A 19,527-nucleotide genomic window follows, 5' to 3' on the forward strand; every position below is an offset into this window, starting at 1 on the left:
TTCAGTTTGGCTTCAATGTGAGAGCTGTTGACTGAGAGCTAACAGAAGGACTGCAAAAAAGATGCAAATCATGACGGTTCTCCACAGCCTAAGCACTTTCAGACAGTTTCACAGTCCTGTAACTAGATAGTCCTCCCAGGCGGATGCAGGATCCCTCCTGCTCTGCGCCCCTGGGACTAGCTGGTGTTATTGCCGGAGATCTGCATGGGTTTGACAGGCCGCGTTACTCCCCAACAGAATCACCAGAAGGAAATGGTATGGCCAGTGTGTTAAAGCAAACAGGAATGCATCTCCATCCTTTAACAAAGCACATAAGGATATTTGGCTACAATGTTATTTATTTTAATAAGTGCTTTCAGGAGGTGGAAGACGCTCAGCAGGATTGCCACCCCGCAGCACTCCTTGTTACGCTGCGCAACACGAGCCTGTGAGCTGCAGTCTGAAATCTAATTTAGCAGAGTTAATAAACAACAGAAACCCGTCAATATCTCGGCAGAGGAACAGGCAGCCTGGTTTGGGCTGCATATCTCGGCCATCGGCTTAGACAAGTGGCATCCACCGCCTGGCTTGCGAGGCCGCCCGGTCCTCTCTCCTGGCAGCCTCGGGGGCTTTCCTTGCCGCTCCAAGGCAAGCGGAGGAGGAAGAGCCGCAGCAGCTCCTGCCCCGGAGCCGGATCGGGGGCCGCTGGCCAAGGTGGGTGGGCGCACCCCGTCCGGGCCGGCGGGCAGCAGCTCCCGCCCGATCGCTTCTGCGGGCCGGGGCCTGCCCACCCCTCCTGGGCCGAGCGGTGGCGGCGGGGCGCAGCGAGGAGGGGCGTGCGGCGGGGCGGCCGGTGGATGGCGGCTCTCGGTATCACCCGCTGCAGCTGACCGTGCTGCCGCGGCTCGCCGAGGTGAGAGGGGGGCGATGGGCCGGCCCGGGCCCGGGTCCGGGCGGCAGGAGGGGGCGGGAGCGGCGGCCGGCAGCCTCGGGCTCGGAGCGGGGAGGCGGCTGCGACCGGCCGCGGCGCCGCGCGGTGTGGGCGGCCGAGGCAGCCCGCTCCGTCCGCCTCCCCCCGGCCTCTCCGGGAGCCGCGGCCCGGGATGGTAAGTAGCGGGGGCCGGTGACGGCGCGGGCCGCGCCGGGGGGCGCCGGCGGCAGGAGGGGCAGGCCCCGCTGGACGAGCGAAGGCCGCGGCATTGTGAGGCGGTGTCGCGGCGGGCTGTTTCCGGCTGCCGGGGGGACGCTGCGGCCGGGGCCGTTGCCGTTGGTTTCGCTCGCAGCCCTCCTCCCGCATAAACGCCGCTGCTGGCTCGTTCTTTGCGGGGCTCAGGGTGACTCGGAGGACTGCCCTCCCCCGAGCAGTGGTGCCCAGCGGAGCGGCGGTGACCCCCGGGGAGGCCGTGGCCGGCGGCTGGGGAGTGTGGCCTGGCCTGGCGGGAATGCCATCGTTTAGGCGGGTGTCGGGGATCCCTCCCTGGCAGGAGAGGGGTTGTAACCTGAAGCAATGAGGGAACTTCTGCCTGGGCAGAGGGATGAGGAGGTGAGTGCGCGTTGGTACTGCCCCTGTGTCCTGCGCTTGCAGGTGTCAAACTGCTTGGAGGAAACCGTGTTTTTGGGGCTGTAACTGCATTGAACCAGAACTGCTTATTTCTCCAGGCCTTTCTAACATTCTGAAGGCTGAACGTGGTGGATCTACCTGGTACTCCTGGAAAAAACTTTGGCCGTGAAATAACAGGCTTAAAGCATGGTCACTTTCCTCTGCTCTTTTTGGCCGCCTGGATACCTACTGCGCCTGGAGGTCAATTGTTCCATGTCAAAATAACTATGCTGACCCTCCATTAAGTTGTGGTTGCTCTCGATGGGATGAACAGAGTTTAGATCATTGCTGCTGGAAGGAGGAGCTCCCATCTCCCTTCCTCCTGCATGGGACCCTTTTTTGGGCTGATTCAACACAGCAGTCTGACAGAAGGCTGGTGAAATTGCTCCTAGGAGGTCCTGACAAGGACCAGGGCCCTTGCAAAGGAAGGGAGACAAGACCTCTCCTAACTACTGAATTGCTTGTGGAAATGCAGCCTGACTGGGTCAAGTTTTATTTAAAATACTTGCACGCCATTGCAGGAAACTTGTAATTCAAGAGCTATATTTTTGTTTTGTTTGAAGTTGAGTGAAATTTTGGGTTTGCTTTCAGTTTGCTGCAGGCTGATAAACCCAACCTCTGTGCTGAGAATAACGCTAGATGAATTTCTCTCTGGAGCATGGGAAAAAGCTACTGTGGTTGTTTTTGCCTTTATGGTTTGATTTGTTTTGCCATTTTTCTTCCTAATCATAAAACTGTGCAAGTTGCTCTTTTTGATGGGTGACATCTGGGTTTGTACCCAGAGAGTTTGTGTAGCTCAGGTGAAGGAGGACACCGCTGTGCCTTTTGGTCTGTGTGCTATGAGTGGGGAACTCCAGGACCATCCAAACCTGGATCAGAAATTACACAGCAAAATTCCCAGTGGAGAAGTTGAAATGCTGCTGTAGCTCCTCATGCAAATATCAAGTTACTAATACAAAGAGATGTTGCAATCCACAGGCAACATACTCTCTGAAATTAATGTCCTAAAGAAGGCAGACGTTCATCTGTCCCAACCAGTCATACAAGTTTTCAGTATTTTTGGTTTGCTGTTGCTGGTGTTCTAAGAGGGGGAAAAAAAGCTCATAAACGTGCCCATTTTTAATTTTTTTTAAATCCTGGGTTTTTAATGATGTCATATAATGGTTTTGAAATTCAGTTATATTTGTAAAGCATAATTAGTTAATTGGATAAGTGGGGTTGGAATGCACCAGGACAGTTTTATTTGGATCATGAAGCCTTTTTGTATATGTTTTTTGTATTTCTAGGAGCGTGAAAGCCTTCAATGTTTGTCCTGCAATTTTGATGGAATGTGTCGTAGTAAACGTTTTCTGCAGTGGTTTGCAGTCCTCACTGTCAGGCATGCAAAGCTGCTTTTCCAACTCCCTCACTAAGAAGTAAAATCCTCCCTGGTAAAGGAGGTGGACCAGAGCAAACATTTTCTGCACTGTGAATTTCCATTTATTAAAAGATGGAGAACTTTCATTTTAGTTTTGTAGTTATTATCATCTTAACATGTGGGCAAAACTGATCTTTGTGCTGCTATCGTGGCTGAAAGCTGTGAGTACACGTTGGAAAGAGAGAACTATTCATAAAGAAGAAGACTCAAGAGTATGGGGACAAAATCATCCTCTTCCTGTCATCTCATTCTTTTTAGCGGTCAGAAACCTTGATCTAGCATTGAGAGGCATTTCAAAATTATTTTCTTCTCACAAAAAAATGAAGTTTTTGAATGAGATTTGCAGTCTTATAGGAAACCTGAGGTGGTAAATGGAGTCATTAGATTGTTTCTCTGGGGCTTTGTCCCTAGCTGTTATGGTGGCTGCCTTCTGCCTGATGACCTTAGTCCTGAGGACGAGTAGAAAAGCTGGCAACTTTTTCAAACTCTCCTTAACCAAACAGGCAGGGGGAGTACCCCTCCTGTGTCACTGGCACAGCATGGGAGGTTTGCTTATACCTCTGAAGAACGGCTCTTTTACTGGAACTGTATCTGTCCTCTTGTGAAAGAAACTCAGAACTGACCTTGCCTTTCTTCCCTGTGGTTATCTTTGCTTGGTATTGATTTGATTGCTTTTCTTGTCCTGTACAGCATGGATCTTCCCTTCCAGCTCTCCTCTTGGCTCCCACGTTTGACACTTTATATCTCTTTGAGGGGACAGGAACCTTAGCAATAACATCAAAACTAATTAAAAGAGCTCATTCATATGCCTTACTGTCACAGGACTACTTTGACGCTCTTTTTTGCAATACATCTTTTAATTTATAAAAGGAATTTTATTACATATATGTATAAATACATATTGTATAATATGGAAGGAATTTATCAAGGGAAGCATCTTTCTAATTATAGCTCAAAACTAAGTGTTTGAGACTTTTGGCTAATACAAACCATCCCCCATTTTGGTCTCTAGTAGCTATTTATTTTCTCAGAGCGTGCTGTAAATTGTAAGGTGTCTGCATCTGAGAACTTGGCTTTGGTTAGAGGCACTGGGAGGGTAGTGGGCTGGGTCTCTTCACCAAGACTTTCCAGTACAGAGGAGTACATGATAAATCCTCCTCCTTTAGGTCCTGTCCACAAAAAAAACTTGCTGAGGCATGAATGCTGTGAGAATGGAATTGGAAATAGAGATTGTGGATGAGTAAAAATGGTTAACAGTTTTGTTTCATGATGAATTATCAAGGATTATGGGCAGTTGTTCTTTGAAGTATTTCAGCTTTGTGCTGAGTAGCTCAACGATAACACGCTCACTTGGTTATTTAAAAAATACTGCAGGAGCAAGAGAAAAAAGTGAACTTTTTCAGTGAGCGGTCACTCCTCTTTGTCTTTGCAGGCAGAGCAAAGAGCCCACATTACATATTCTGAAGCTGGGCTTTTTCAGTCACCTTTAATATTGCCTTCTTTCAGTAGTGGTGCATGAGGTTTGAAACTGCAAGCTTTGGATGAGTTGAGCAAGCAGAGAGTGATCAAATCTTAGCAAGGCATATTGGCTGGGTATCTTTTGCAAAAATCCATTTTCTGGGTATCGCATCAGTAAGGAAAGATGTGAGCGTTGAACTGTTACTATGAGTACAGGAGTTATTTTCATTCAGAGTCCTTGCTGGGTTTGGCAAGCCTTCTTTTCCAGCATTTCTAGGTGAGAGTCCAAACATGGTTCTGCCTGGACACTGAGCTGTTCTTGTGCCTGCCATCTGGTGGCAAGATACCACAGCTGACTGGACCAGCTGCAAGAACCCAGCCGAGGCTTTCTCTTAAGGGTACTGGAGAAAAAATGTAGATCCTTTTCTCCCTGAGCCATGTCTCAGATGGAGATTGGTTTTTGCATGGTTTCCCTGGAGGAGAAATAAATTTTCTAAGTTCTGTTACCATCTTTCTGCTCTTTCCTAGGATATGATGGAGCTCCTAGAGGAAGATCTCACCTGTCCCATTTGCTGCAGCCTATTTGATGATCCTCGTGTCCTGCCCTGTTCACACAATTTCTGCAGAAAGTGTCTGGAAGGAATTCTTGAGGGAAACGTGCGGAATGTGCTTTGGAGGCCGTCCCCTTTCAAATGTCCCACGTGCAGGAAGGAAACTCCTGTTACTGGAGTCAACAGCTTGCAAGTCAACTATTCCTTGAAAGGTATTGTGGAGAAGTATAACAAAATCAAAGTAACTCCGAAAATGCCTGTATGCAAAGTGCACAGTGGGCAACCTCTTAACATTTTTTGCCGGACAGACATGCAGCTGATCTGTGGGGTTTGTGCCACCCGTGGTGACCATACAAAGCACGTTTTCTGTTCTATCGAAGAAGCTTATTCCCAGGAGAAGCGGGCTTTTGAAACCCTGTTTCAGAGCTTTGAAACTTGGCGTTGTGGAGATGCCCTCTCGCGGTTGGATACCTTAGAAACCAGTAAGAGGAAAGCCCTGCAGATGCTGACTAAAGATTCTGACAAAGTGAAGGAGTTTTTTGAGAAGCTGCAGCACACGCTGGAGCAGAAACGAAATGAGATTCTTTCTGACTTTGAGACCATGAAGCTTGCAGTGATGCAGGCATACGATCCAGAAATCAATAAACTGAACACAATTCTGCAAGAGCAACGGATGGCTTTTAACATCGCAGAGGCCTTCAAAGACGTGTCTGAACCCATTATATTTCTGCAACAGATGCAGGAGTTCAGGGAAAAAATCAAGGTGCTCAAAGAAACCCCTTTACCTTGTTCCAGTGTGGACATCAGCCCTACAATGAAGAGCTTCGATACCAGCCAGTGGAATGGAATAAAACTAATCGATGTGGACAAACTTTCCTTGCCTCAGGAAAACAACACTCTGAAATTCAAGATTCCCTCAGTCTTTTCACGCAGATTTATAGTGACCTCTCTTATTTGCTTGCTTATTCTTGCTGTCACCAGAATGTCCTTTGTGGAGTCAGTCATTGACAATCTCCAGGGCTGGAAATCTCAATTCTTTACAATTAGCTTGTCCTATTTGGCAGATACAGTGGAGATAGCAGATCATGCAGTCTTCTACTGGGAACAGATGACAGATGGAGCTTCTCTTCTAAGAGAAAAGTGTAAAAACTATACGTTGGTCGTACTGGATAATGTTGCGCAGTTTGTGTGCAAATATAAACTGTTGTGAAGCCCCTACTGAAATGTAAGAACTAAGAGAGATCTGGTGAAGAAAACATAGAACTTCTTAAAATTAATTGGTTTTTTAAGACTTCCAGTGAAAACTAAAAAGATGCAAAATGTTTCCAAAACATTCATACTGTTCACGTGGTTTGAGCACTGATAAACTGGAAGATGAAATGGAGCTTTGAAAAACACATTGTTTCTGGATTCTTCTTTCAGTGGTGATTATGGGAATATGATTCACTGTAAATCATTTTTCTTACCAAAATATAGGGCCAAACTGTGTACTTAGTTTAATGTTAATGTAATTGTAGAATAAGATAAAAAGTGTCACTTCCTAAAAGGTAATAGTTTAAAAAAAATTCTTTCTAACTGGGAGGTGGTTGGAAAGAGGAAGAACAGTTGTGACTGAGAAGAGTGCTGTACTGAGAGACTTGTTGAGGACTGCCCTTCCACTGCAGAACACAGTGCATCGTTCACATTCTGGAACCGCTTTCTATCTGAGGACGTTACTTCTCACTTGAAATAGATATATGTATTTTTTTTGTATAACCAAATGTTATAATTATCCTGTGCATTCAGGTTACTGTAGATACTGGTTATTGTTTACATGTTCTATACAGAAATATATCTTCAGGGCAAGCATAAATTCTAGGGGTAAAGAGAAATCAGTTGAGGTTGGTAAGAGAGGAACAAGTTGCAAGATAGTACGTACTTTGCAGATAGTACATACTTTGCAGTTTACTTTTCCAGCATCAAATTGTTGGAGTATCGAGCTGTCGTGTTAGATCCATGTTTCTCTGAAGCCACACTTTCCTAAAAAGTGGCCTTAATGTAACCAGTTCAGTGCGGTGAAAGGCACGTGGAAGGCAGCTTGTGCTCGAGCCCTGCAAAGGTGGCAGGCAGAGCAGTTTCTCTGCTCTTCCTCTTTATCTCTCCAGATCGTAATTCCAAGAAAAAGATGGGATGATTCCTTGGAACAGAGCGTTCCAGTGATTTAAAGTGAACTGTAAGCTTGAGTTCTCTGAAGTGCCCTTCTTTAAGAGCATACGATACTGAAATAGATTGCTTGAAGCACATCTAACCTCTTCTTGCAGTGGTCCTATGAACAGCGATATATAGAATGAAAACATTTAGTTGACATTTCTGGGAAACAAATGTAATGTGTGCCATACTTTGGGGGTAGTGCTTGGCCTCTCTCAAGGTTTAATAAGTTATGACAGTCAATTCACTGTCTTCTAGTAGTCCTTGCAAGCTGTTAATTTCAAAAATAAAACATTAAATTCCAAGGATCAAAGTTTCCAAGCAACCAAACCCTGCAAACAAAACTATTGTACATGATATTTACATCTTTGTTGCCTGGGAGTCCTGTCGCTGCTCCACACCTCACTCCAAACACTTGCTAAAAGCACTGAATTGCTCTTGCAGCTGCAGATGCCTTGCAGTTCAGGAAAGATCAAGTCACAAACACATAGATCAGAGAGTTACAATTCTTGAGTGGCTGAGGTAGCGATGAGTAATCAAGAGGTGGTCGTTCTGAGTGTGGGAGGTGTGAGATTTGTAACCCGGGCTTCTACCTTGCAGCAGTTCCCCGAGTCCAGGCTAGCACGGATGTTGAACGATGATGACCGGGAATTCAAACTGGCGAATGGAGAGTTTTTTGTGGACAGAGATGGAACTTTGTTTAGTTATATTATGGACTTCTTGAGGACTCTCCAGGTCTCCTTACCTACTGATTTCTCAGACTATCAGAGGCTGCAGAGAGAAGCAGAATTCTATGAACTCTACCCTCTGGCCGACCTCCTGAGCCAGGAACACTTGCTGAAGCCGAGGCTGGAGATCTTGGAAGTGCGTTTTTCTCTCCAAGAGATGCAGGCCTTTTTCCGGATCTTTGGTTCCTGCAGTACCACCGTTGAGACACTGGCTGAACAGATCTCTCTGTTTACAGGGCAGCAGTCAGGACAGAGCTGGAACAGTCCTTTTCCTTCTCAGAAACCACTCGTTCCACTTCCTTTGGAAAGACCTTCTCATCATGACATGGTTTTTCAGTGTGGTACTGACTACTCTGCTGGTGACCAGTTTGTGGCCAGGTATCCTCCCTGCTCATTACGGAAATGTCTTTGTGATTTCTAGTTCATTAAGTACAGGCTACATGCTAGCAGAGCTCATTTTAAAGAAACCATCGGACAGCTGTCTGAGAGAAAAGAGATATATTTCCTTCTTTCTGCTAGTTTAATGTTATCTTTTTCTTGTTCTGAAATACCCAGTTTAATTTCTGTTACACTGATTTGCCTGTTCTTCAACTTCCTAAAATACTGTTCTCGATGCTTGTTTCTGAGTTCTGTTGAGTCTTTCTCTGCCCTTTCCTCCTCACTCACTGTCCCGGGCTTTAGAATTTCATGGCACCAATGACCTTCTAGAAGACTTGAAAGACACAGAGTAAAAGGAAAGAAAATAAATAAGGAGTGAGCTACTGGGGAAACCTAAAATCTCCACTAGCTCATGGTCCAAAAGACTTTCGTATGGAAAAGAGGAAAAAGAGAATGGCTAAAGAGGGTTAAAAACACCAGTGGAACTTAGCAATTCAGGGACTGGAAAGCTTTTGTAGAGCCTTTTGTTGGGGGGAGGGAGAAGGGTTATTAACTATATGCTACACAGTGGGCTTTCTTTGAATTCAGAGCCAGGTTCTGGTTTTATTAAGGTTACTGTATATCAGTGATTTTTGTGATAGCAGTATCGTATTCTAATGACAACGTACATTTTTTTAAACAAGCTTTTGCTGGATGTCTCTATTGTATGGAGACACATTCTTACTGTATAAGAAAATGTAACCTAATTTGTCCTCTGTGGCTGTTAGAACACCTGGAATTTTATGGAAGCTTCATTGAAATATTTCCAAAAGGGTTATTCTCTCTGAATATATGAATCAACACAGCAGTCTTTTGATTATTAAAAAAAAAAAAGAATAAAGTTTATCTTTCTTCTAGCTTTCTTTAGCTAACCAAGTAGAAGAAAAACTACTTTGCATTTGCAAAGCAACATAGATTTATGTGCCAAACCTGAACTTTATAATGTATTACTAATTTTAATGGACTGACGATTGGTTGACTAGGTTACGGCAACTTAAGTAGTGGGGAAAATATTTCTGTTTCTTTCCTTTATTTCTCCAGACTTGGTAAAAATTTTCCTCTGCAGATCGATAGAAAAGCTTATCTTGAGTAATGAAACAAGTCGAGTTTGATTATGTTGCCTGATGAATTTCTATTGGCTTAGTCTTTGTAGTGATATGGACTGTTTCACCTTTTTTTTTTTTTTTGTGCTTTCCATGAAGTTTGGTGTACTTTCTTGTGAACTGTGGAACAGTTTCACCCCTGTCAGCTTATGTATTTTGTAATAGTATTTTTACCTGACTTCTGTTCCTCAAAATGTCTGGATAGATTCTTAAACTGTACTTTCTATCAAGTAAAATCATTTGAGGCAATGTGAAAATGATTTTCATACTTGTTTCCACAAGACCTGCTGTACAAGGTAACTTTGCAATAAATGTCACTGTTTGTAGAGAGAGATCCTATGTAATGAAAACTGGTGCTGTTGGGGTGAATGTGACTTCACTGTCCTTTCCGTCATTTACTCTTACCTGAAAAACTGTTGCAGCACTGCATAGGTGTTGTGGTTCAACCCCAGCCAGTAACTGAGCACCATGCAGCCACTCGCTCACCCCTCCTCCCCAAGGGGATGGGGAGGAGAATGGAAAAAACCCTTGTGGGTTGAGATAAAGACAGTTTAATAGGATAACAAAGGAAGATGATGATGATGATAATAATACAACAATAATGAAAATAATATAAGTAAAAGTGATGCACAAATGCAACTGCTCACTGCATGTGAAAGGAAAATAAAAACCCCTGATGCCCAGTCTGTTTCCGAGCAGCGCTCCCATCTCGCTTCCCCAGTTCTATCCGGAGCGTGACGCTCTATGGTGGGGAATGTCCCTTTGGCCAGGCTGGGTCAGCTGTCCTGGCTGTGCTCTCCCAGCGCCCTGTGCACCTGGCAGGGCCTGGGGAGCTGGAAAGTCCTTGGACTGGGTGTAGACACTACAACTACCCAGCAACAACTAAAACATCAGTGTGTTTTCAACATTATTCTCATCCTAAATCCAAACCACAGCACTATACTGGCTACTACAAAGAAAATTAACTCTTTCCCACCTGAAACCAGGACAACAGAGCGTGCCATTCACCTCTGCTCCATGAAATGAAATGAGATGTAGGTTATCACAGCATTTCTTAAGAAAGTAAGTTCTGGTGTGGGGGTGAAAGAAATGCTTCTTCCCCAACATGTAACTGGATGAGCTGAGAACTACTGTTCTTATAACAAGGGAAAGAGTTAAATTGTCCTCAAAGGATAAAAAAAAAATCCAGAACCTTGCTTTTTGTAAACCCTTGCAATTCCGCTGACTGGCACTGTCTGAGGACCTGGTTTGTTTTTAAAAAAAATTGTTTCCATCCTTCAAGAAGTAATTAAAGTGTGTTGTAATTGCCTTTTTCTTATTTTAGGTATGTTTCCATAAAGCCCGATAATAGAAAGCTGATTAATGGTACTAATGTGCTAGGCCTGCTGCTTGACACTTTACTCAAAGATGGATTTCGCCTCATAAGCACCAGGACAGTCTCCAGCGAAGAAAAAGTCGAATGTTACGGTTTTGAAAGGATGAAGAGGCCAGCAAGCCTTACCGTCATGGTGAACCAAACCCCAGGGAGCTCCGGGGCAGCACAGGCAAAGAGAAACCAAGTGCAGAAAGGGAAATAAAGGCTTTTCCCTTCATTTTTTGAAGGTGGAAAAGGGCTGTGTCAGCACTAGTGGCCTTTTTTGTTGGCTTGTTTGAAACTGCAACTATTGAGGGAAGTAACAAACAAACAAACAATTTTTTTTCTCCCATGTATTCGGGAAAAAATTGCTTTCCTGTCTTTTACTGCTCCACCCTCTTCAACTCTAAATAAAAGAGCCACAGATTCAATATTGGTTTTGTGGACCAGATTCCAGCATTTTCAAGGGTTTTGTTTTTCTCTGCGGCTAAAATTAGGACTCGCAAAAAGATCAGCCATTCCTCCTACCAAATAATTTTTATGTTCTGCGCTAATCTGTAAGGAGATTTTAAATACATGGCAATACAGCTTGACACAACTGTCGTCCCAACAGTTTGGAGAAGTGGCTGGAGGAGGAATGCAAACCTCAATGATCGAATATTGCCTCTACTTTCAAAAGATAACGCGTAGACTGATTCTCCTGCCGTTAGCTGAAAGCAACGTAACAGAAACATCCCAGGTTGTATTGCTGTGTGGCTCCAGACGTGAGAAAGCGGCTTTGTGAAGCCACCAGTAGTGACCATGAAATAACGTGTTACTGTCTCTTGCAGAATACTCCTCTGTCCTCTCCTCCCACTCCAAAGGCATTAAGCTGCTCTTCAGTGCTGAGAATTAAATGACAAAGGTCTTTGTGAACAAAGGGTCAGTTAATTTTTAGAGCTTTAACTATAAAAAGAATGAAAATGTGATAAACCGGTCCTTCAGATGGAAGAGTTGGTGCAATTTTAAACAAAACTGTACAAAGGATTTTTTAATGCCTGCTAAGCGCAAAACATACTTAGGAGGAAGGCTTGGCAGAAGTGGCTTTAAAAGCCTTGGAATGTTAACCCTGTACAATGCTTCGTAAAGATGCCAAAATTAGCTCAGGTGCCAGGAGAGGAAAGTTAATGAGGCCTTATAAATTAAGAATCTTTTGTCCTCCCTTCAAGGCAGGGAAAGAAGATAGCAAGCAATAACTTCAAGGATTCGTTATCTGAATCTGACATTTGTTGTTGATAAAACAGCATCTTTCCAGAGTTACAAACAGCCAAGTAGAGCTCATTTGCTCTTTCTTGGCTGACTAATTAGATCTGGCTTTTCATTAGCTTTAAAATGTAAAGTTACTACTTTATTTGAGGACTTAAAAATGGGGTGGTGGGAATCACCCATCTGTTTCTTGCCCTTAGGGGTTTCAATGATACGGATCTTCCCAGAGTGGTGGTGCCACTGTGGGACATCTCTTTTCTTTTGCTACCACTGTAGTGCATTTTAGCTTCAAGTTCAGAAATCCAACAGAAACAATGAGGTTGTCTTTGCTTGTTCTAGAGCTTTCTGGGTTGAGAATAATGTGATAATGGAACTGCATGTCCTGCAGGTTATATAGTAGGATAAACGGTGAGGAACGTAAGCCTGGCTGCTCTCAGTTTGAACAGGATTTTTTGGACAACAATGTCAATATGTTCATATTTGTCTTGATACAAGGTATTTTTTACAGTGAGAACCATTATTCACTGGAACAACCTCCCTGGGACGTGGTGCAGTCCCCATCGCTGAAGGTTTTCAAGATGCGATTGGACAGGGTGCTTGATAATCTCACCTGGGCTCCCTTTCGCACAAAAGGTTGGACTGGATGGTCTTTTGAGGTCCCTCCCGGCCTGGGCTGTTCTGTGATTCTATGTAAATGTGTTTGTTTGCAGATGAATATAGAAGTAGCATCAATTTACTAGGAAGACCTTCAGCTGGCTGGGGTAGCTGCTGCCCTCCAACTTGCAAGATTATTTATGTTACTGTAAAACGTTGCTGAACCAAGATGACAATTTTTCTGTGCCCTCTTAGGGGTGGTATGCAGTGTATCCCACAGGCAGTTACTTACAAGTAACTCCTGAGGATACAAGGACCTCCTGAGGTCCCGAACAGGCAGGGATGCAGCAGAGAGCTGACCGTGTGGTGTACCAGCAGCGGAGTGGTTCGCACTGGTGCATTTCCACAGGAGATAACAACTGTACCAGTAGAAGTGAACTTGGCTGATGGGAGCCCAGATTAGCTATGAGCCTGAGTGATTTTAAAAGCCTTCTGGTCAAAACTACATTATGAGTGAAACAGAGTACTTTCACCCAAATCTTGGCAGGCAAGTCAACTCTAGTATCTCACAATACAATCTCTGCTGGACTAGAAGTGTGTTGTAGGTGACTTGGTCATGCTTTCGCATATGGCAGAACCAGGAGCTCTGATCACTCACATCTATCGCTATTTTTGATTTAATAGGAATGGGATTTTGAAATATTTAGACTTTTTTTTTTTCCAATGAAATTGGAATTTGTAATCACTGACACGATCCACTTCTTCCAGTCATTGCCAACTTTCTCAAGAGAATTCATTTTTCCTAGGAAGTGCAAAATTTGCTGATTTCAGTAGCTTAACTGCTGTATTTGTGTTTTTAATCTTCCTTGGATTCAACAAAAACATGCAAACTGTTCCACTGCTTGAGATGCTAGAAATTGACTGCTGTACTGCTGGGGGTGGGGGGAGCAGCCCCTGCACTCACAGCAAGCGGTGAGCTCTCTTCTGCTTTTTAACACACGAGTGGAATCCCAGAACAGTAAGATGACTAGAAGGAAAGGAAACTAAACAGTAGCATAACAACATCATTCGGTCCTCCATGGACTGGAGTTTACATGGATGAAGTAGATCGTCTGAAAAGAGGTGATAGCTTGCTAGATTTGCAGAAGGCAGATGATTCAGAAAGACACCACCTTATTTGTCTTACCTGTTCTTTCTTATTTTAGTCACTTTTCCATCCTTTAGAGTTGGATTTCATCCTGTATTGCCATATTCAAGACTATGAAGGGCTTTATCAATACAGGCTTGTGGCGCTTGTTGGATATCCCAACAGGATAGAGACACCCCTTTTTCCATCCCTCTGTTCTTGCACCGTGTTGACTCCCTTTCGTAGTGATTATTTTTGTGCTTTTAAGTAACTTTTTGTCTGCTTCTTCACACACTGGCAAGTTCTCTTACATCCTTATCTCTTCTGGGGACATGTCATTTATTTAACACATGAATTGTTCAGTAACCTGCCGATACGAGGAAGGAGAGAGCCTGATGTGAAACACCTTCATGTTCTTGGGGTATTGATTTCAATATGACAATTCATGAGGGGTTTTGTTCTTTTAGGAAGTGCAGTCATTGCGGTCTTACAGGTTCTGCAGTCAGTGCTCATAAGATTGTGTAATTGATCCAGAATAGGTGTTTAAATAAAGCTATTGCAATTGATACTATGTGTAGACTAAAATTAAAGACTGATCTCTCAGCGCTGGCCGTAGTACTGGGAAGTTTTCCCCTTTACTAAATAATTCCTAACAATTTTTCACTTCCCTGCATAATTGGATCTCCTGGAAATAGTAGAAGACTCCAACCTATGGTGCAGTATATGAGGAATTAATAGCCACAGGGTGAAAGAATGATGCTGGAGTAATTGCATCCTGCCCTGCTTCTACAGGCTTGTAAACAGGGATAGTAACTTCTGTTCTGACTTTGGAGAAACTTTTCTCCACATTGGGCTGTTCCCACTTTTTACCTATTTTGGTTAATTTCCAGTTCTTAAAAATAACTCCTTTAATCTGAGCTGAACAAGGCTGATGTGTCTCTGGAGGGGATAAGTCTAAGGTATATCCAGCACACAACCTGAGTGACACACAGCTGAATTCAGCACCAGAAAGCCGCCAAAGTGGGTCAGAAGTTCTGTATGAGATCACAACAAAGCGTTCATAACTTGGAATTTATTTATTTTGGTTTTAAATTTGTTCCCAGATTGCTGGAAAGTGTTATTGAATATTCATTGGGAAACAAGCCGGGAGCTATCCAAGAGGGGGAGGGAGACTCTTTGCCTCTTACTCCTTCCCTCCGATTTGTGTTGAACCATTGCCAGGCTTTAACTTTACAAGGTTTATTTTTATTGATTTTCAACAATAAACAGTGGGAGTATCTACAATAAAAGATTTACAGCGCATCACGAGGAAATAGAACTCCCTACCAAATATTATATTGATCTATTCCCAGATGCTACCGAAACAGCATATAAAAGCCCAAATCAAGTCCAGTGATGGGGAACTTCCTCTCTGTAGTGACAGATGCGTATGACTCTTACGTCTTCAGAAAACAATAAAAGGGAAGGGAGTGACTCTGCTTCTTTGACCGTATCTTCAACAGCCCAGTTAAATCTGTCAACTCAATGTAATCCACATAAATAAAGAATTTGGGAACCAAGGGAACTGCTAGTGGGTCTGAAGATTCCCATTCTTTGAAGCTGCCCCTCCTGCTGCAGTCAGGCCATAATTAGTCACAGGCGGCCTTGTTGTGACTAGTAAATGGATGGACCAAGAAGGATTTGAATAGTCTGGAACTGGCTGGAGATACGCCTGGAGCCCTGAATTTTCTCAAATGGGTGGGTGAGATGTAAATACTAGTCATCGCATAAAATACAAATAAATCTGAGTTCTATTTAAAAGAAGGGGGAATGTTGTTTTTCTAGACCATCATGTAGTTTCTGCTGAAATAACCCTCGGAAGTTTTATCTCTAAGTGCGATCTGATGTGTAAATTTTTCCAAGAATTCTTCCTCCAGTTCTACTCTGTTTCCATTCTAATGCAATGGTTCAATAATTGGTGGCTTCTTTCTGGTCAGAAGCATGATGAATGTAGCCCTGAAGGTTGGAAACAGTAATGTGTACAAGTCTGCTGTAGAGAATGAATTCAGGGCTTTGCTTTCTAAGCAAGTTTCTGCTGCACCAGCTAGCCGAGTGCTTGCTGAAACTGTGAAGAATTAAAATGTTACAACATTGTTCCATCCTGATTCTCCATTGGGAAAAAAAAAAAAAAAAAAAGGCAATAGATTGGAAACATCAAGTCTGGGTTTTACTAGTACTTTGGAGTCAGGAACTCAATTTTCTTTGAGTTTCAAAGGCAGTTTGTAGCTTTCATTGAGGGCCTTCTTAAAAGACTGGTCTATGGGTTTTGGTTTTGTTCCCCAGTGATAACTAAACTGAGTAATAAAATAATTGCTGACATACCATTTTATTTACAATGTTGTATTCAACAATAAACAGAAGGCATGCTGATCCTTCTATCCTTTAATCTTTGCATCTTTTTACTATGTCTTCAGCTTGCTCCTCAGCCTGGTCACTGGTGGAACAGAGGAAAAGGTTACATGTTAAGGGCAGGCAGAGATCCACGCAAGGTGGCAAACACTTCTTTCCCACTACAGAGAGGGAGCTAAGGGAGAAAAATCAGCTGGAAAGAGTCGCTGCCTTTGTGGAACCAGAGACACAACTTATTGTATTGAAGGGAGGACAGTTAACAGAGCTGTCAGAAATTTCAACACCACCAGACAAGGAAAAGCAGAAGATCTTATAGGGGTGAATGAATGGGTGGGCAATAGCTGCTCAAGGAACGGGGAAAAGGCACAGAATGGCTTAGATGGGAGACTTAGACATTCATCAGACTATAGGAACATTTTTTTTTTCTTCTAATGTGTTAGGCAAGGAGATCTGCAGAACACCTTACATCAATATTTTGCATGCCCAAAGAACAAAATTTCTCTCTTGGAGGTCTTTTCTACATCTGCACAATGAAGTGAAACATTGCAGGATCCAGATGTAAGATGTGTTAATCATGTTGCTACGTCACATCTGGAAACAGAAGCTAAGCTTTTGATGGCAGAACAGACAAACTCTGAAGATGAGAATATCAGCACTGCTCTGGCAGCGCCGGGGTTAGAAGCCTCCTGAATCATTACTAGATACATCCTGCTGGTGGCCTTTCTTTCAATTCCAGTTGCAACACGGTGAGCAGTAACACTATTAGTAAGTTCCTGATTTTCCATAAACTGGAAATGTATCTTCTTCTGGACCAGACTGATTTATGTTATGTTTTCCCCATTTTGAAAGGCGATTCTTATGCCATATAATTTTCCTTTGCTACCTATGACTGTTCTAAACATTATCTTCTGAAGATGGCTCAGTAAACTGTGGATCCTGGGAGGATGTTAATGGTTTAATGATTAAAATGGCCATGTCAAGATTGTAAACGAAAATTGTAACTGCATGGCTCCTGATGTAGCTGAGATGCTTCTCCCATCTTTGGTTAGGCTAACGATGTTTTCTGCTGTTACTCAATAACAGTTATCTTTGATAATTGAAGTGCTATAGTGCAATCCACAGTTCATATGCAGTCCCAAAATCTCTAGGGATACATGTGGAAAATGATGGGCAGAAGATCATCTTTTTGCTAGACTCATCTTTCGTTTCAGAGATTCTCTGTAGAACCTTGGCTGGAAAAGCACTAACAGGCACAGACAGGGACACTTGGGTGTCCATTGGCTATAGCTTCCCCTATAAGCTGTGCTGTGGTAGTCTCTTCCACTTCAGTATTGAAAGCCTGACACATGCTCTCAACTGAACTTCTGAGGTAGGCTTTAGGATTGAATAGAAAAGCTGAACATCACATGAAGTTGTACAAGGCTGATGGAACGTGAGTCTGCTATGGGTTTGATCATCCATATTCTGTGGAGGGATCTATACTGACTTCTTGTCTAGCCTCAGCACCAAGAGCCACAAGTGGAGGATCTAATGACAGTTCATAGGAGTTCACATCTGGAGCGTTCAGGATATGAAGATGTGGATTTCTGTTCTTCTGAAACAAGTGGTGACAAGCATGCAGATCTTCTACTGGAAGCAATGACTCCTACAAAGACCACACAGCTCCTTCAGGCTGGGTGGATAACAACGTGGAAATAACTGTTTTGAAAACTCATTTTAACCTGGTGATGAAGACCTGCTAGCTCAAAACATGACTCCATATCTGATCTTTCAGACATATGTATTTACATATCTTGAGATCTGGGACAAGCCAAAGTGAACACTGTACTGGAATTGAGTCATTAACAACTTTTTCCCCTCCCTTTTTAAAAGATAAAGTGGGATCTCTTTTCTTCTTTTGGAAAAGTGATGTTACTGATGATCTAACATGCTGTCATTAAAATGCCCTGGCACAGAACGGAGTCAATGAGTGACTAAAACAGAATACCCAGGTCTGTCCCTGTGACAGCTGGCAGGCACTAACCTGTTGTAAAACCACTTCAGTGGTTGAAAGGAAAAAGTAGAACTTTAAAAACTGCCCAAATGTTCCAGATCAGGCACTCTGCCACACTGATGAAACAAGCAGGTGAGCTGCTACACATAAGTAGTTTGGGTTTTTTTCTTTTTAAGTCTTGTGCTGCTTTGTTGGAGGGCATGTCGTTCCGTAGGGTTGGAAAGCCTGCGCTCTGTGATGCCCCTGCTTGGGAGCTGGTGTTTACTCTCTTGGGGACCTAAGAATAGCGAGCACAACCTTGTCTATACAAACAGAACACAAAGCATTGAATAGCTGCTTGTACTTCAGAAACCCCATGAAGTTGTTTTTATAAAGATGTCCATCTCTGGAAAAATTGTTATTGCCATTGATGGTCTCTACTACACCGTACCTAAATTCCTCCCTAGATGTCTGTAGCAAATCTTACAACTTTAAAATAGCATTTGCAAATGTTAATTAATAATACACTGTTTAGCTCATATGGCTTTGTAGTCTGGGATCCTCATTTTCAGAAAGTAGCTCCTTCTGCAGCAGAGGTAAAACTTGGGTTTTTTTGCTTTTGTTCTAAGCGTCAATTTTGCTGCTACTAGAGACAGCTTTCCTTCTAGAGAAGGCTATCCTGAGACAATGTTCTAGTCATTTACTAATGGTTTTGGTATTTGTTAAAAATGAGCTGCCAGTTGGATCTTTGAAGGCTTTGTGCTCATTGGATGCAGGTAATGAGTCAGGAGCTGCCTTGTGGTGAGAAACTGAGAATGTGGACATGGACTGTACTATGGTAGCTGGTGACACAGCAACAATGGGCTTGCTTTGAAGGCTGAAGCTGGAGGTCTGGATGGCACCCAAGGACCCCTGGCATTTCAGAAACTTTAATGAGAATATAGAGATGCTGAAAAACGCGGGAAGTTCCCATCTCTATAAGCGACCCTAATGTGAACTGTTCCTGACCTCTCTACCTAGCATAGGCTGTCCAACTCAAGAGAACCACCTTTCAGTCCTCTTCTGGTTCTGACTAAGCACAGGAATATTTTCTATGGAACTAGTCCTACAGGATGCTGGAAACATACAGAAAATGATCTTTCAGTAGCAGTGGAGTAGAGAATGGTTGCATCAATACTGAAGGCTGCACATCCATGGAGGTTTATAAGGGGCGATTCTGAGCCTGGTTTGACAGTGGAGTGCTGGATTGCTCTGTCTGCTTTCAGCTGAAGGATCCAAAGGTGATTTGACCTTGTCAAAATTAATTTTGGTGTCCTTGTCACTGATAATTTCTGCTTCAGCATCATGGCTGCTGAGGGATCCAGGGACTGCAGACCATGAGATATCCAAGGTAAATCCAGCTCTGCAT

General features: G+C 43.4%; 2 protein-coding genes and 1 long non-coding RNA gene across 9 annotated transcripts in view; 2 read left to right on the forward strand and 1 right to left on the reverse strand.

Annotated features, from left to right (window-relative positions):
• The first annotated feature begins 407 nt into the window (after positions 1–407).
• TRIM13 (tripartite motif containing 13) lies at positions 408–9,772 on the forward strand. 5 transcript variants are annotated; one of them, XM_075741880.1, is made up of 3 exons: positions 788–892; positions 1,345–1,522; positions 4,983–9,772. In XM_075741880.1, the coding sequence occupies exons 2-3, from the start codon at positions 1,487–1,489 to the stop codon at positions 6,213–6,215; spliced, it is 1,269 nt and encodes a 422-aa protein (XP_075597995.1). In that variant the 5' UTR covers positions 788–892; positions 1,345–1,486; the 3' UTR covers positions 6,216–9,772. The 5 variants fall into 5 exon arrangements, with proteins under 5 accessions (XP_075597999.1, XP_075597997.1, XP_075597995.1 ...); XM_075741883.1 differs by lacking the exon at positions 788–892 and adding an exon at positions 1,639–4,852 and having other exon boundaries at positions 1,115–1,522; XM_075741884.1 differs by lacking the exons at positions 788–892; positions 1,345–1,522 and adding an exon at positions 408–693.
• Positions 7,721–11,243, forward strand: KCNRG (potassium channel regulator). Its single transcript, XM_075741885.1, has 2 exons — positions 7,721–8,298; positions 10,765–11,243. The coding sequence occupies exons 1-2, from the start codon at positions 7,721–7,723 to the stop codon at positions 11,015–11,017; spliced, it is 831 nt and encodes a 276-aa protein (XP_075598000.1). The 3' UTR covers positions 11,018–11,243.
• LOC142599891 (uncharacterized) overlaps positions 9,976–19,527 on the reverse strand; it is a 97,028-nt gene continuing 87,476 nt past the window's right edge. For 2 of the 3 annotated variants that reach the window (XR_012833333.1, XR_012833332.1), the window contains exon 9: positions 16,106–17,819. This is a non-coding gene — a long non-coding RNA (uncharacterized LOC142599891). Of the gene's footprint in view, positions 11,679–13,819; positions 14,127–16,105; positions 17,820–19,527 lie in introns of those variants that run through there. The other variant, XR_012833331.1, reaches the window with a different exon arrangement.

Source organism: Balearica regulorum, chromosome 1, assembly GCF_011004875.1.
Source record: "Balearica regulorum gibbericeps isolate bBalReg1 chromosome 1, bBalReg1.pri, whole genome shotgun sequence".
In the NCBI taxonomy this organism is placed as follows: Eukaryota; Metazoa; Chordata; class Aves; order Gruiformes; family Gruidae; genus Balearica; species Balearica regulorum.

Excerpts from the sequence above, each read along its gene's own strand:
- KCNRG (XM_075741885.1), top strand. The coding sequence starts at position 7,721 with ATGAGTAATCAAGAGGTGGTCGTTCTGAGTGTGGGAGGTGTGAGATTT. Across the intron at positions 8,299-10,764 it reads GGTGACCAGTTTGTGGCCAG|GTATGTTTCCATAAAGCCCG; the intron begins GTATCCTCCCTG and ends TTCTTATTTTAG.
- TRIM13 (XM_075741880.1), top strand. The coding sequence starts at position 1,487 with ATGAGGGAACTTCTGCCTGGGCAGAGGGATGAGGAG. Across the intron at positions 1,523-4,982 it reads CTGGGCAGAGGGATGAGGAG|GATATGATGGAGCTCCTAGA; the intron begins GTGAGTGCGCGT and ends GCTCTTTCCTAG.